At 33.1% G+C, this 14,134-nt stretch overlaps 1 protein-coding gene across 1 annotated transcript; it reads left to right on the top strand.

Moving 5' to 3' along the window:
* Window positions 1-707: 707 nt before the first annotated feature.
* Window positions 708-11,159, top strand: LOC143251813 (signal recognition particle 14 kDa protein-like; the record flags this gene model as incomplete). The annotated part of the gene is made up of 3 exons (XM_076503055.1): window positions 708-836; window positions 8,608-8,640; window positions 10,840-11,159. Coding segments are annotated over 3 exons (255 nt in total), but the record flags the coding sequence as incomplete, so codon positions are not given.
* Between the last annotated feature and the right edge of the window lie 2,975 nt (window positions 11,160-14,134).

The following is a 14,134-nucleotide window of genomic DNA, read 5'->3' on the forward strand; positions in this document are numbered from 1 at the left end:
ATTTATTTATTACTTGTAATAACATTTTTATAAAGTGCACAATTCCTTGGATTAAAATCAAACTATAGTACTTATCAATTTACCATTAAAGTGTTTATCACAAAAGCTGGGCAATTAGTGGAATGTATCTCGGTACCTCAGTAGACATATAGGTTGTTTAATATAAGCAAGGACGAAATCAGTTGTTTAACTTGGGCTGAAAGACTATTAGAATTTTTTTTATCAATTATTCATTGAGCTCATTAATGGATTACATTCAACTAAGACTTGGATAGCTGGAATAATGAAAAATAATCTAAAAAAGAAAAAGTAAACCCTAATTTTGATTAGTTGATTATTTTTGTGAGTTGTGATTATAATTAATTACATTAGCATGCTTGAATTAACTACAAATGATAGTAAGAAATCACAATAGCAATATTTTGATTACTTCAATAGTTGGAAGAATAAATTTTAATTTAGTTAGTTATAATGTAGATTAATCAGTTATTTTACAGGGCTCTATCCAAGCTAATTGCTTAGCTATAGTTAACAAGTTGACAAACTTAAATCCATTAATTCTTTATTAGGGTAAATGATGGAAAGCATCACAGTACACTATATATCAACTTACAATTGAAAAAAAACTACTAATTTTTTGATAAATAACTAAAAGAAAATTAATCAAGTAACGTATTTAACAACATAGGTCTTGATTTTTTTTTTAATTTTCAGATGATGGTCGAACCAAACCTCATCCTCGGCCATCTAAAACTTTAGCTAATCCACCACCACAAACATCAGAGTACAAATGTCTGGTTCGGGCACATCTTGGAAATAAGAAAATAGCCACTGTGGTAAATTTTGAATGTTTTTAACTTTTAATTTTTATAAGTTGTAAATTTAAATATTCCAAAATGATAGATTTATATCTCTACATACAAGTTGCTATTCCTTGCATGTCTGCCTTTGAAATATTGTGCATGCTGCTAGCTTGTGCTGTCTTCAGCTGAAGACACATTGTAATGTAAATTGCACTGACAATAGCCCTTCAACAGAAGGAAGGCAAGCCATCCTCCAGACACAGTAGATCCTCATAAACATTTGCACTCAGAATTAACTTCATTCTTTTCCTTGGCACTGTGTTTTAACAGACATGTTTCTGTAAGATTAAACTTGACCAATTTTGCAAAATTTGTCTTGCTTTTTCAAATGTTAACTCTTAAAACATTTTGATGAGAAGAATTGCTATGACAACCATTAATTTCCAAGTGTGGTAGCTACTACTTCCTTCCATAAGGGCTCCTCGCTAGTACAGTGGTAAATATACGAATTTACAGTACTAAAATCAGGGGTTCAATTCCCCTCGGTGGGCTCAGCAGATAACCTGATGTGGCTTTACTATAAGAAGAACACGCATACCTTACATAAGGAAAATGTTAACTTTAACAATTATAATAACATTAGCAACTCTTCAACCAACAAAAATTGAAAAGAGTCTTGCATATCTCATTACTTTATTTGAAACCATGAGAAAACCTTATTTAGCTTTATTGTTTTATCTACTTTTAATTCCTTTTCTAATCACTATCAAGAGGTTAATATACCTACATGATTCAGTATGGCTGGTTCTTTACAATACCTTGACGAGGATTTCATCTTCTATTTTTACCATGCTTACTTAGTTCCTTTGTTGTTAGGATTTGTGGATTTGGTTTCTCAAGTTTGTTCTTTACCTTCACTTTCCTCTATGTCTTCTAATTCGTTCTGTTCTTTACTGCATGACTCACACTGAGGATATTTTGGTTTTTCTTTCTTCTCCATACATACATGCCCCCTTTTAACACATTTTTGGACCAGGTTCATTCCTGCTCTCAAATGTTTTGTCCTTCTCAACTCCACATGGCTTACAGCTGCCCTCTTTTTCTTTTCTTGGATTCCCAATCCCTGCAGTCTATTTTTTTTCACTTGGAGGGCTGACTTCCTGTCTCCATTAATGTTCTCAATGTTCACATCTCCATTTTTTTTTTTTTATTTAACTTCTTTTTCTATCTTCTCTTTATTTCTTGTCTGAAGTCTCACACCATGACCCTGATAGTTTTTCCTTGGGATTTATGGTAGGCCCTTTTTAATACCTTAGCCAGGGTTTAATTTACTATATTGATCCTGCTTGTGTGGTTTCTCTATTATTGAGACCTTCTAGGACGAGATGCTCTTTTCACTTCTTCTGTGACCTCCATTTGGCTCCCTTTTTTTTTTTTTTTCCTTGAAATCTTTGGAGGTACTCCTGTTACCTTGGAGCTTGAGCTGAAGCTATTCAACTTCACTTCTCCTTTTCCTTGGTTTTTTTCTCTTGCAAGTTTGTGAGTGTATTTCTCTTCCTTGATCCATGAACCCTCCATATTTCTCCATTTCTCATCTTTATACCTCTTCTTGCCATTCTCTTTTCTGTCAGGTTGGCTATCACACATCTAGCTAGTGACTCCTTACATTTATTCTTGGTCATTCCAATTTTTTAGAGACATGTCCTTTTCTGATCACAGATGATTGGACCAATTTTGAGAGTGACTGATGAGTCATTAAGATTCATTTGTGTGCCTCTTCTCTTAACTTCTTGTATCTTTCCCCTCTGTCTGTTTTTTTCTTCTGACCTTCTGCATCTCAAGGCTATGATATTAGAAGTTTTAGACATGGGATCTACTGAGAGGGTCCTTTATCCCTCTCTGTGGTTTTAATATCTTTCTGCACCTCCCAAAATGAACAAATTCTAGTTCCTCATCATTGATATTTTCTTTCTCAACTACTACTTAATGGTTCCTTAGGACAAGATGGAGGTTTTTTTTCCCACCATTTACCCATTTCTTGGATGAGCAAGTTCACAATCTTGCACAACTTCATGCATGTTCTGATTGCCCTGTTCTCCTATCATTTCCTTCATTTGCAGGAATCAGGTGTACCAGTTTCAAGTTTTCCCTTTTGGAATTGCTTCTAATTTGTTCATATGAATTCAAGGTTTAATGTGGCAGATGATGAAGTTACCATGTTAATAGCCAATGGTTCACACACAATTCCCTGGGTTTCAGGGTCAGTGATATCTCCTGAGAAAGTACTGGCTCTAGTTCAAGGGGAGTTCGTGTCTTATGTTCAGCTGGAGGTGCAGCAACAGATGGAAATTGCCATATAACTTGCTGGATTAGGTATTGTTATTTTTTTCTAGAAAACTTAGAAACATTATGCCGTTCATTGGGCTCTATATCATTTGCACTGTGTGGGCAGGTGGATGTGGTTCATTATGACCATTTCTCTGTTGAAAACTATATCACCAAGCAAAAGAAACCAAGTTCAGATCTCTTTCTTCAGACCCTGGAACTTATGAACTAGGTCAATGAGCAGAACATGATGGTTCTGGCATGTCATATTCCCAGAATTATGAATTTTGTGTCCAATCACTTATTTTGTCCCATCCAAGTTCTCCTGAGGCATTTCTATGGGTGTGTTCTCAACTGACTGGAATGTCAAATGTTTTTTCCTTTTTTGCCTCCAGTTCCTTACTTTTTAGCTCTTGGTGTGGATGCTTTTAGTTGATAATGGAGAGGGTCTTTATCTGTATGCCTTCTCTCTGATCAGAATCCATTCCAGTGTCATTTCCCTTAACCAGACTACTCCTTGTCATGTTTTGCTGATTGTTGTATATTGATTCACTTAGGTATAACTCCCTCTCTCTCTTCTGGTACTTACTGAAACAACAGCTCCTGCCCTTTCCTCTATCTGATTGCTTCTTCAACAACCATAATGGCTTTTGTCCAGTACCTTGCCTTAACTTGGAGATGCAGTCCTTGTCTAATACTGTTCCTTGACTGAACCTTTTGCCTTTCCTCCTTTTGTATGTAGCAGAGGCATTGGTCTTACTTAGACTTTGGTCCATTTACCATAGCTACAGTTCTTCCAGTTCTTCTGTTCTGGACATGTTCCAGTTCTTTAACTGGTTATTTGATCAGGGTTTGTCTGTTTCAACTGTTGTTCATTATAGGAGTGCCCTGTCAAATAACTTCTGTTTTTCCACTTGTTGAGATAGGTATATTTGTAAGATTACCAGCCACTTATGTGTGTATATGCATTTATATTACTGTTTCATATATAAAAGAACATCGCACATGGAATTCATGAGTAAAGCAGATGGGGATTTTTGCCTAGTTATACTGACCCAGGATAGTTACAATCTGGGTCTTTCTGCTTTTCAGAATAAGGAATCACAGACACCCATTGCACTGTTTCCAGTATGTTCTGTCTCTGGACTCCCCAATACATATCTCCCCCTCCTTTTTTTCAGATTTTTCCTGGGTTGATTGCATTTATTGATTAAAACATAAATTTTTTATATAAGGTGCTGCCATATGATGTTCTTTGCCCAGGTGGACTGCAGTTGGCCTAATCCTATGTATCCAAGGCACTTCCCTCTATATTTTTCTTGAGCAAACCATATTTGTTGCTCTCTGTATCTTATGCAAGGTGTTTCTCTTGGATGCTTTTGGCTGGGCAGACCACACTTGGTCATAAAACTATATATCTAACACACTTTCGCTGGATGTTTTTTGCCCAGATGGACTGCACTTGTTTATGTCAAAAACTTAGACAAGTCATTTTCACTGGATGTCTTTGCTCGAATGGACCATACTAAAAATTGATGTTGAATGAGTTGCATGTTGATAGTTTAGAAGGTTTAGAAGGTGAAAATAGTCACTTAAAATTTCAAAATCTGGTTATAACAATGAATCATCACTAGTTAAAATTTTAGTCAAAATTGATACAGCTGTGTGCTTACGACAACTGTTTGCCATTATTTCAGCAGTAAAAACTGCTAAATTCCACCACCAGTAAATAGCCACATGACCAAAACATCCAGTAAAATAACATAGAATAGCTATAAAAGAAGAAGTAATTGCTCAGATGAGATAAAATGGCCTCCCCATTTAAAAATAGTGTCAAACAACATCAGGAAGAGTTAATTCGTCTTTACCAGGAGAGGCACAACATGTGGAAGCCAAATTAAATCATCTCTCCCAGTTAAAGAGTTAAGATATTATTTTTACATAATAATATCTTACTGTTTGTAGAAAGTTGTTGGGTATTTCATTGTGATGTGTTTCAAACCATATTGGATCTCCAGCAAGTAAATTTTTCCCTGTTACCATTTGGGTCTATGACTGTTGTGTATGGTAATCTAGGTATCAATATATGGATCAATACCCCTTTTACAATTATATAGACATCTGGTGTTGATATATTCAATTTCCAAAAAAAAAAGACCATAAATGGGCACTATAGTTTTATGTATACATAGGCAACTGAGTTAGTTCAAATAAGTAAGTTAGTGAATGTGAAATAATAGTTAAACTGCATTATTGTGAATTTTGCCATAAAGAGCATATAATGGTTGTTGTATTGTAACAACAGAGTAGAGAATAATAACATGTCAGTTGTGTTCTAAAGTAATTGAACAAACCTGTATGGACTTTCAACAAAAAGAAACAATTATTTTAAAGCTTTCAATACAACTGTGGTAGCCAACAGTTATAGTGGCGATTTAAAGTGAGTATTATACCCTTGTATTGTAATAACAAAGTAAAGGAGAATAATTTGTCTTGTCAAAGGGTGTTCTGAAGTTATTTAACCTGTCTGTGTGGACTTTAAGGAAAAAAGACTATTTAAAGCTCTGGATATAACTTATAACAAGTAATATAAAGAAAGTTTTGTACATTTATTTGACTTGTTTTGAATGTATTATTTTAAAACAAGTGGATCATGTAATGTCTGTTTTTTGTTGAAATTTATTGCCAAAAAGTAACAGACACTTGTAAAGAATTGCAGCCCCATACAAAACTGATTCTGGTAAATGGTACCCTTCAGAGAAGATCCTAGAGGTTAACTTGTGAACAAATTCAAATACATTGTTGAAATCTTACTTACATCACATTGTTCTCTATTAACATCAGGATTCTGTATGCCTTCATTGTGATGCTTCAAACCAGATGGGATCTCAAGCAAGCAAATTTAAGTGTTACCTGTTGCCATTTGTGTCTATGACTTTAGTAATCCTTGTATAACAATACTGACCAATACCTCTTTTGGCATTGAGGTATTCAATTTCCAGAAGAAAAAGACCAGTGTGAGATTCTGTGTTTGAATGGATTTGTCCTGTTGTGTCTCTTGCATGTGATATGTACCCCTGTAATTGTCCTATACAAATTTTACCCTTTATCTGTGTGCTTCTTCAGAAGATTACATCATCTGGTGGCTGATGATACCTCATCTTCTACCCCCCTCAGTGTGGATTCCTGTACATAGTGAGGGGACCTCCCAGGGGAAGGTTCTGTTCTTTCAGTTTACCTCCTATGGGATCTAAACATCCACTCACCTGTTTGCCATGCATGGTGACCTGTGAAGGGGAGGAGAGGATCCTGGAGGTTGAGGGGTCCAACCCTAACACACCACTTTGGCCTTGAATTCCTGTAGATAGGCAGCCTTGTGGTGGCCCCCCTTGGGTCATTTGGCTGGTCCATTTGGGCTAGGGTCAACCAAGTACCAGTGTTAGATTTTCTCAACATTAGACCTTTTTTAATGCGATTCCCTTTAAAGAATCAGAGTACATCTAGTTCGATTCAAAATTAGAAAATGGCCATAATGTCAAATAACTCGAAACCAGGACTGGAAAGGCCAACTTCAGGTGACTAACGCTGCTGTTTGAGCTACCGTTAGTCATCCTGGTGAGTTATAATAATTAAAATTTTGCTACAAGTCTTTTAAAACTTGTATTACTGTGGTTTTCTCTTACTGCTGTAGGCTAGATGTGAAAATTGGATTTAATGTTATTTATGTTTTTAATTCAAAAATTAAACTTTGACTTGCTTTATCTTAATTTCCTTTATGAATTTTAACAATTTTAGTTTAATTAACTTTTACTGGATTTTTGGCACAAATAACCTAGCTGCTTTGCACCATAAAACATCAAACCAACTATTTTCTACCTTTCCCATCTCCCTGTACATGTCCTTGTGTAGCATTTGAGGCATTAGATACAAGATACCCATTTTCTTTAGTCTTGTAGCTACAACCATGATGAACACTTTAGTCTTACTTGCATCTTTTAACTTTATTTGGTATTTTCATTGCACTGTATGAGAGTAAGTTGTCAAGTCCATCTTATGTTAATTTTGAATTTTCATGAGTGTCCATTGACTAAGCTGGTTTTATGAATTGGCCAGCCATTACAGATGAGAATGAGGGGGGGGGGGTCTCTCAAAGCATGTCTAGTCATTAGGCATTATTGATCTTCTTCTCTGAGGTTCAGGATAACACATTACAATCTGACTTTGCATAGTTGTTATGCCACCACTTGTGACTACATCTGAAAATGTGCATGACTTCACAGGTACTTACATACTGCCTCGTGATAATTAATTAATTAAAGGGAGTTTAGTACACTGAGGTACCCTGCTAAGAAGAATGCTTTTTCTTAGTGTCCTTATTTGGTATAATCTCTTATGATGGTGGTCTGCTTCACTCATTTCTTCTATATATCCAGTCCATTGACTTTGATTCTGGTTCTGGATTCTCCTCAACCTCTGATTGATCATTGGTCACTTGTTTTAGATTATTGTTTTCCTGCTTAAGAACTCACCTATTGGTGATCTAGTTGGTCTAATTACACAAGAATTTTCTCCTTTATTTCAATACCTTTTATTCATATTTTAGTGATTAAAAGGTAAAACTGTCTAATTTAAATTTTATGTTTTTTAGAATTAAAATAAATTTAAATTACTTATTTACTTCTGAAACACATTTCACTTGTCACTATAACTGGGAGAACCATACTATACAATTCTGACTGTAACTAAAACTGGTTTTCCATACATTTTTAATAATGTAAACTTCATCTGAAAAAGAACATTTCAAAATAATCTACAGTATAGACATAATTTTTGACAACTTGTGAATGAATACAAACATTGCAGCATTCAACTACAGTAGCTTTTAGATGATTTCACAACATTGCCAAAGCAACAATTCTTAAAATTATTAATTTGTCATAAAATTATAGTGAAGAGGCCACAGCTGAAATGATAATAAGAAACCAAAGTTAAAGGTTTATAATAATTAGAACAGCCTCATACAACACTATAATCAGCTTTTTCTCAGTTAATACTATTACATGAATATAGAAATGTCTTCAGTCTTCTAAATGTAAAACAAGTCCAATAACATGGGTACATCATGCACTAATGATTGAAATTTTCAAAAAATAAAGAAAAAATAGTACTTGGTAACATTTCACAGTTCTTGTGTAATACAACTAATTATGCACTTTTTTTAAAGTCTGTAAGAATAGTATTTTTTATATGTATATTTCATGATTCAATTTAACATTCACCTGAGAACATTCATGATACTGGCACTTGAATTGAGTGCCATCTTTCTAGCTGTTTATACTTACATATGAGAATGCCTATGCTATAAAATAAACTTTTTTTTATCATTTATGAAATAATAGTTTTGTTTAATTTGTTATGTTTGAGTTGTAGTTTTTTACTTTACTTACCCAAAGTCTCTGTGTTTTTGTTGTTTTTTCAGATTAATGCTAAAGATGTGAACAGATTTCAAGTGGTAAGTTTTAATTTCATACTCTGGTCAATGTTTTGTCTGTAGTATTATTACAGTACATCATGTTAAGGGTTTAAATATTTGTGAATGGTTATTTTCTGTCACTTTAATTTATACAGTTCCTGCATACTCCTAATGTTTATCAGTGGCATACAAAAGAAAATGGCTTAGCATAGAACATCTGACAAAACTTTGATACATATTTCCCTGTTTTACTAGATGTTTGGTTAAATAAACATCCTGTAAAGTTTTACTACTGATTTTGCTGGTTGTGCTGAGAAGGCACCTGCAAGTATGGCAGGCTCTTAAAGTTTGGTATTTTATCAAGGTTGCAGGTTTTGATGAACCTTAATCCATAGTTTTATTCAAAGTTATAAATCATAGCCACTGCAGATACAAAACAGTAGGACAGATGAGTCTCTCTGAGGTTGTTTTTTTATTATTCTGTATTCTTGTAACTCCTAAAGATACCTCAGGAGTAGACAAACTACTTTTTAGATTTGGGTCATTTAATATCCATTCTCAAGCTTTTGTAAATCATTTAAAAGGATAAACTATTTATGATTTGACATATCATCTGAACCATTATTACTGTATTCGGCTTTGTGTTTTATTCCTTGCTTTAAAAACAAATGTCACAATGGTTTATTTCTATGTTAACCATTATTACAATTAGAAAAAAAAAGACCCTTAAAATTGTGTACATCACATTTTTCTGTTAGCTCTTAGCTGTCTTTGATATATATGAAATAACACTAAATATAAAGTGTTCACTGTTTTAGGTCATTTCCTGAAATGCTCTTTATATTAAAGGAAACAATTGTACATAATTTCTCTGAACACTAAAAATTAAAATTGTATTTGTTAATTTCATTAATTTGACTTTCTTCAATTAATAATAATGTAGTGTACTATCAACTAGATGATTCTTTGCTGGTGATCTCATTATTTCTTTCTAAAATTATGGGCAGTGTTCTCACAGTCCATGGTTTATTTTTCTACAGTCCATGGTTTATTTTTCTAAGATGTTATGTTTCATGTGCAGTTCAAATGATTTTAGTTTTTAGGGTGTTTTGATATATGTACTTCATTGTGCTTCTATAGCATTGTTATTATATTATGCTACTAAAAGTAAACAGACTTTAAGATAGAGTGAAGAAACTTTGATCAACTTTCTAAACTATAGTGAGTCTTCTGTATTTATTCTTATAGATGTACTAGTATTACTTTACATATTGTAAATTTTAATTGAAAACTGCACATATTATTGTTATCAGTAGTTTTATGAAGTTATTTTTATTCTTTGCCCCCAATTCTATGGCTTTTTTTTTTTTTTAACACCCAGTCTGTGAGTCATGGAAGATGTGTTTGGTGGATTGCTTCCAAAATAAAGCTTTCCAAGACTCCTTTTTAATACTTAATTTAAAGTTGTATTGTATCTGGAATCTGAATTGCTCACCAATATGGTAAAGTTTATATTATTTTCTAGGCTATGAAAAAGTAAATATCCCTACCCCAATCAAAGATCTTGCACAAGCAAAAAACATATTAGTGGCCATACATCTTGTGCAATAAAAAATCTGGTTCCCCAGCTCTATAAAGCCATTTTCTCCATGGTTTTAATGACTTCTATATAAAGTGATGGCCAAGGATGGCCTAACAAAACTTAGCTGACACTGTAATGTATGGTATCTACCAGATTTGAACACCTATTTTGTGCAAGAGGAGCATAGTTTGCCCAATTTTACTTATTTCCAAATCTTTATAGCTGCACATTATTGAGAGGTAAATCCTTTTAGTATTATTTTTTGCTGTTTGAGTTTGACAGATAAGTCCTTTATCAGAGTGCATTTTTTGGTTCTAAGTTAAATATCAGGAACTATAATATCCCTATGTAGTCTACCAACTACATACTAAAGTTGGTTTCACTGACCTGCAAAAGAAGTTCAGTACTTCATGGACATGTTCCCAGTAAGAAATGAATAACTTTCTTTAAAGACCTGTGTGATTTCTTGTAGTTGAAATTTACTTTAAAAGTTTCATGAACCTTTAGCATTGTTTTTAAATTGAAGGTAAATTCATTTATTGTAAATCCTACCATACTGTAATAGATAGTATTGTATATATCTATAACTGATAACTCTAAATAGCTTGAATACAATGCACATTTTAATTATGTATATACACTAATGTTTTTTTCAGGCATATGCCAGTCTTTTGAAGGGCAACATGGATGGGTTGAAGAAAAAGATAAGAAGAAAACTTCAATTAAATCAAAAGCCACCCAATAAATAACTTAAATCTTTTATCTTACATCACTTTGATTTTTTGTTTCATGAAAATAGCTTCAGAGGTTGTCAATGATTCAATAGAGAATTACTTCTATTTAGGCACCATTTCTAAAAGAAAGCAAACTACATTTTGACTTCATTTTAGCAGTATTGTTCTCTATAACATTAAAAGGAAAATAATGTTTATTTCTGTTTATGTTGTAAATATCTACAAATAAAAGATAATAAAAATGTTCTCTTATTTTTACCTTAGTATCTCTGGGTAAAACTTTCAAGTTTTCTAATGGTATACAAGAAATTTATTAGTGTTTACAGAACTCTTTACAAAATATATTTTATATAAATACATCTTCCAGTCATCATTTGACCCTCTCTTCATGTATTTGGAAACTGAATAACTGTCTAAAGTCATATGTTATGAAAATTAAAAAGCGATATAAGGGTTCTACTTTAATGAACACTGATCTAATTTAGGGTCTGAAATAACTCTCACAGTATCCCATCCAGTGTCTTAACTATATAGAAATAAGCTAGCAAGGAGCTAATGTATTATACCAATATATGCTAGAAGAAATCAAATCAGTAGCATTACACATATAAACCTTCATAAAAACAGTATTTATATATTAAATTTTACTGTCATGCCAATGCCTAAAAACGTAGAGAATTGTCAGTAGCTCAGAGTTTGCATAAAAGCTTTACTATGATGTTGGACTCTCAGACAGATTGCTACAGACTTGAAATGCTTTCCAAATAATGTGTTCTGGCCAGAGATAAAGCTTCATCTAGCATGTAACCAAATGGTATTTATAGAACACATTACTTGAACTTGCCAATAGAACAGTAGCTCAACTTGTACTTCACTGGTTGCTGAACATAAAACAGATAAACCACCATGCCAAAAAGCAAAACTTCACACTCATATTGCTGCACAACATTTATATTGTGGTGTATCTCCTCATGGTTTCAAATATTTTCTGTATTTACTTTTACAATTCCACTACTAAAAACTGGAAACTTTGTGATTCAATAAAACCTTCATATTTCAACATGGTGTTTATTTTGTAAATTTTCTTTTATGATAACACATGTTTAAATAATACTTAATGTTTGTTCTGAATGATCTTGTTTGTTTTGAGTTGGTACAGTTGTAAGTTTTATTCATTACAGGGACTGATTATTATAAGTAAAATTGGATCCATTTACTTAGAACTTCATATGTTTTACTTCTGAAAGAATAAACTAATAAGAAAACAGGGAAAATAATAACCCTCACCATAATCTTCTACTTATAGCCTTGACTGTCCCCAGCTTAGATCAGTTATTAAGTAAAAGCTGATGGGTTGTCTTTCATAAAAGGTATTTCAAATTTCATACACAGTAGTCAGAATGAATATCCTAAAACTATCATTATAACTTGGATTTGCATTTCTCTCTCTCTCTAGTTATTAGCAAATTTTAAGCAATAACTAATGGTGATTTTTGGAATTAAGCACAAAGCTACACAATGGGCTGTGTTCTACCCACCACAATTATCAAAACCCAGTTTCCAGCAGTATGAGTCTGAAGGGCCTGGCATGGCCAACAAGCGTGTAAGGCGTGCGACTCGTAATCCAAGGGTCGCGGGTTCGCGCCCGCGTCGCGCTAAACATGCTCGCCCTCCCAGTCGTGGGGGTGTATAATGTGACAGTCAATCCCACTATTCGTTGGTAAAAGAGTAGCCCAAGAGTTGGCAATGGGTGGTGATGACTAGCTGCCTTCCCTCTAGTCTTACACTGCTAAATTAGGGACGGCTAGCACAGATAGCTCTCGAGTAGCTTTGTGCGAAATTCCAAAACAAACAATGAGTCTGAAGAAAAGAAAGTATTTAAATAGAATTTTGAAACATCCACATCTACTTTAGTTTAGATTTCTGCCAAATGAGTAAAACATATTTTGTGCTAACAGTCTCATTCCAACAATAGTAATAGATCTGTTTCAAAGCCTGTTGCTGATCAGTGTTGACAAGTTGGCATATTTCTCACTTTGTAGACTGTTTTTCATAAAACTGAGGGAAATATAGTGGTATAGCTTGTCAGCAATAAAAATGGAGGATATGGGAACAATGGGTTTAGACAACCAAAGACATATCTTGTGATAAAAACCTTTGAATTTACGGTATCAAAAATCATATTTACAATTTTCTTTTTTAAGATTTTAGTTACCAGTTCAAATCCTGTATTGATACCAAGCATATACAATGCACTGTTTGTATGTTGTACATCAGTTATGTTTGAAAATGGAAACTGCACACAGGATTCTTAAATATGCAGCTTTGCTATAGTTATAAATATTGCACATTAAGAAATAAAATTCCTCCATAATTGTTAACAGTTGTAAAGTCTTCCTTTCTTTAGCTGAAGTAACACAGTCAGTATCACACTTGCTTTAAATATTAGAATTACATTAAAAATAACTTTTGTACAATATTTAAACTAGAATTAATGAAATTCTGGCTTAAAATAATTGTGATTTCTACCACAAGAAGAGTAATTTGAATGAATTTTTTAAAGTACTTGACTGTAATTGTTTGGAATAAACGAGTTTTAACAAACTTCCATTAGTGAAAAATAAGTTTTCTTTTTGCATTATTCAATCAAATCGTTCTTCAACTTGCTGTTTAATTGAAGTTCAGAAAGCTGAGAGATTTTCATCTCTTAAATTATCACGATTGCTTTATCAAAAAAACAAACAAAAAACAATTACTATGGATTTATTAAAATTCAGAGCTATGAATCACTGTTACTGGTTTTTCAATCAGATATAAAGGGTAAAGTAGTCATTTTAATGCTGCAATTGATTCATGTCAGAGTTAACTACCTATTTTTTAACAGTATATAAATAATACATCTTTTGACCTGTAATTATCTGTGGGTTACAGTAAGTATTGATTGAATTTATCCTTTACCTTGCATGTGCACATGAAAATATTACTTTACTTCCAAAATGACAGCAGTTTGATGGGCAGTTAAATATTTATTCAGATGGAAGTATGGTCTGAGTAAACAAAATACAATAAATGTTAAAAGGTTTCTTGCAGAATAAGAAAATATTTAAGTTTGTGAGAAGCAAAGGAAATGGAATGTTTAAAAGAAACAAAGTTTATGGTCAAAGGGTATTGAGTTTATTACCACAATTTTTGCTGGTATTTCCATCAAACATCATCT

The sequence above is a fragment of the Tachypleus tridentatus genome, chromosome 6, assembly GCF_004210375.1.
Source record: "Tachypleus tridentatus isolate NWPU-2018 chromosome 6, ASM421037v1, whole genome shotgun sequence".
Lineage (NCBI taxonomy): Eukaryota > Metazoa > Arthropoda > Merostomata > Xiphosura > Limulidae > Tachypleus > Tachypleus tridentatus.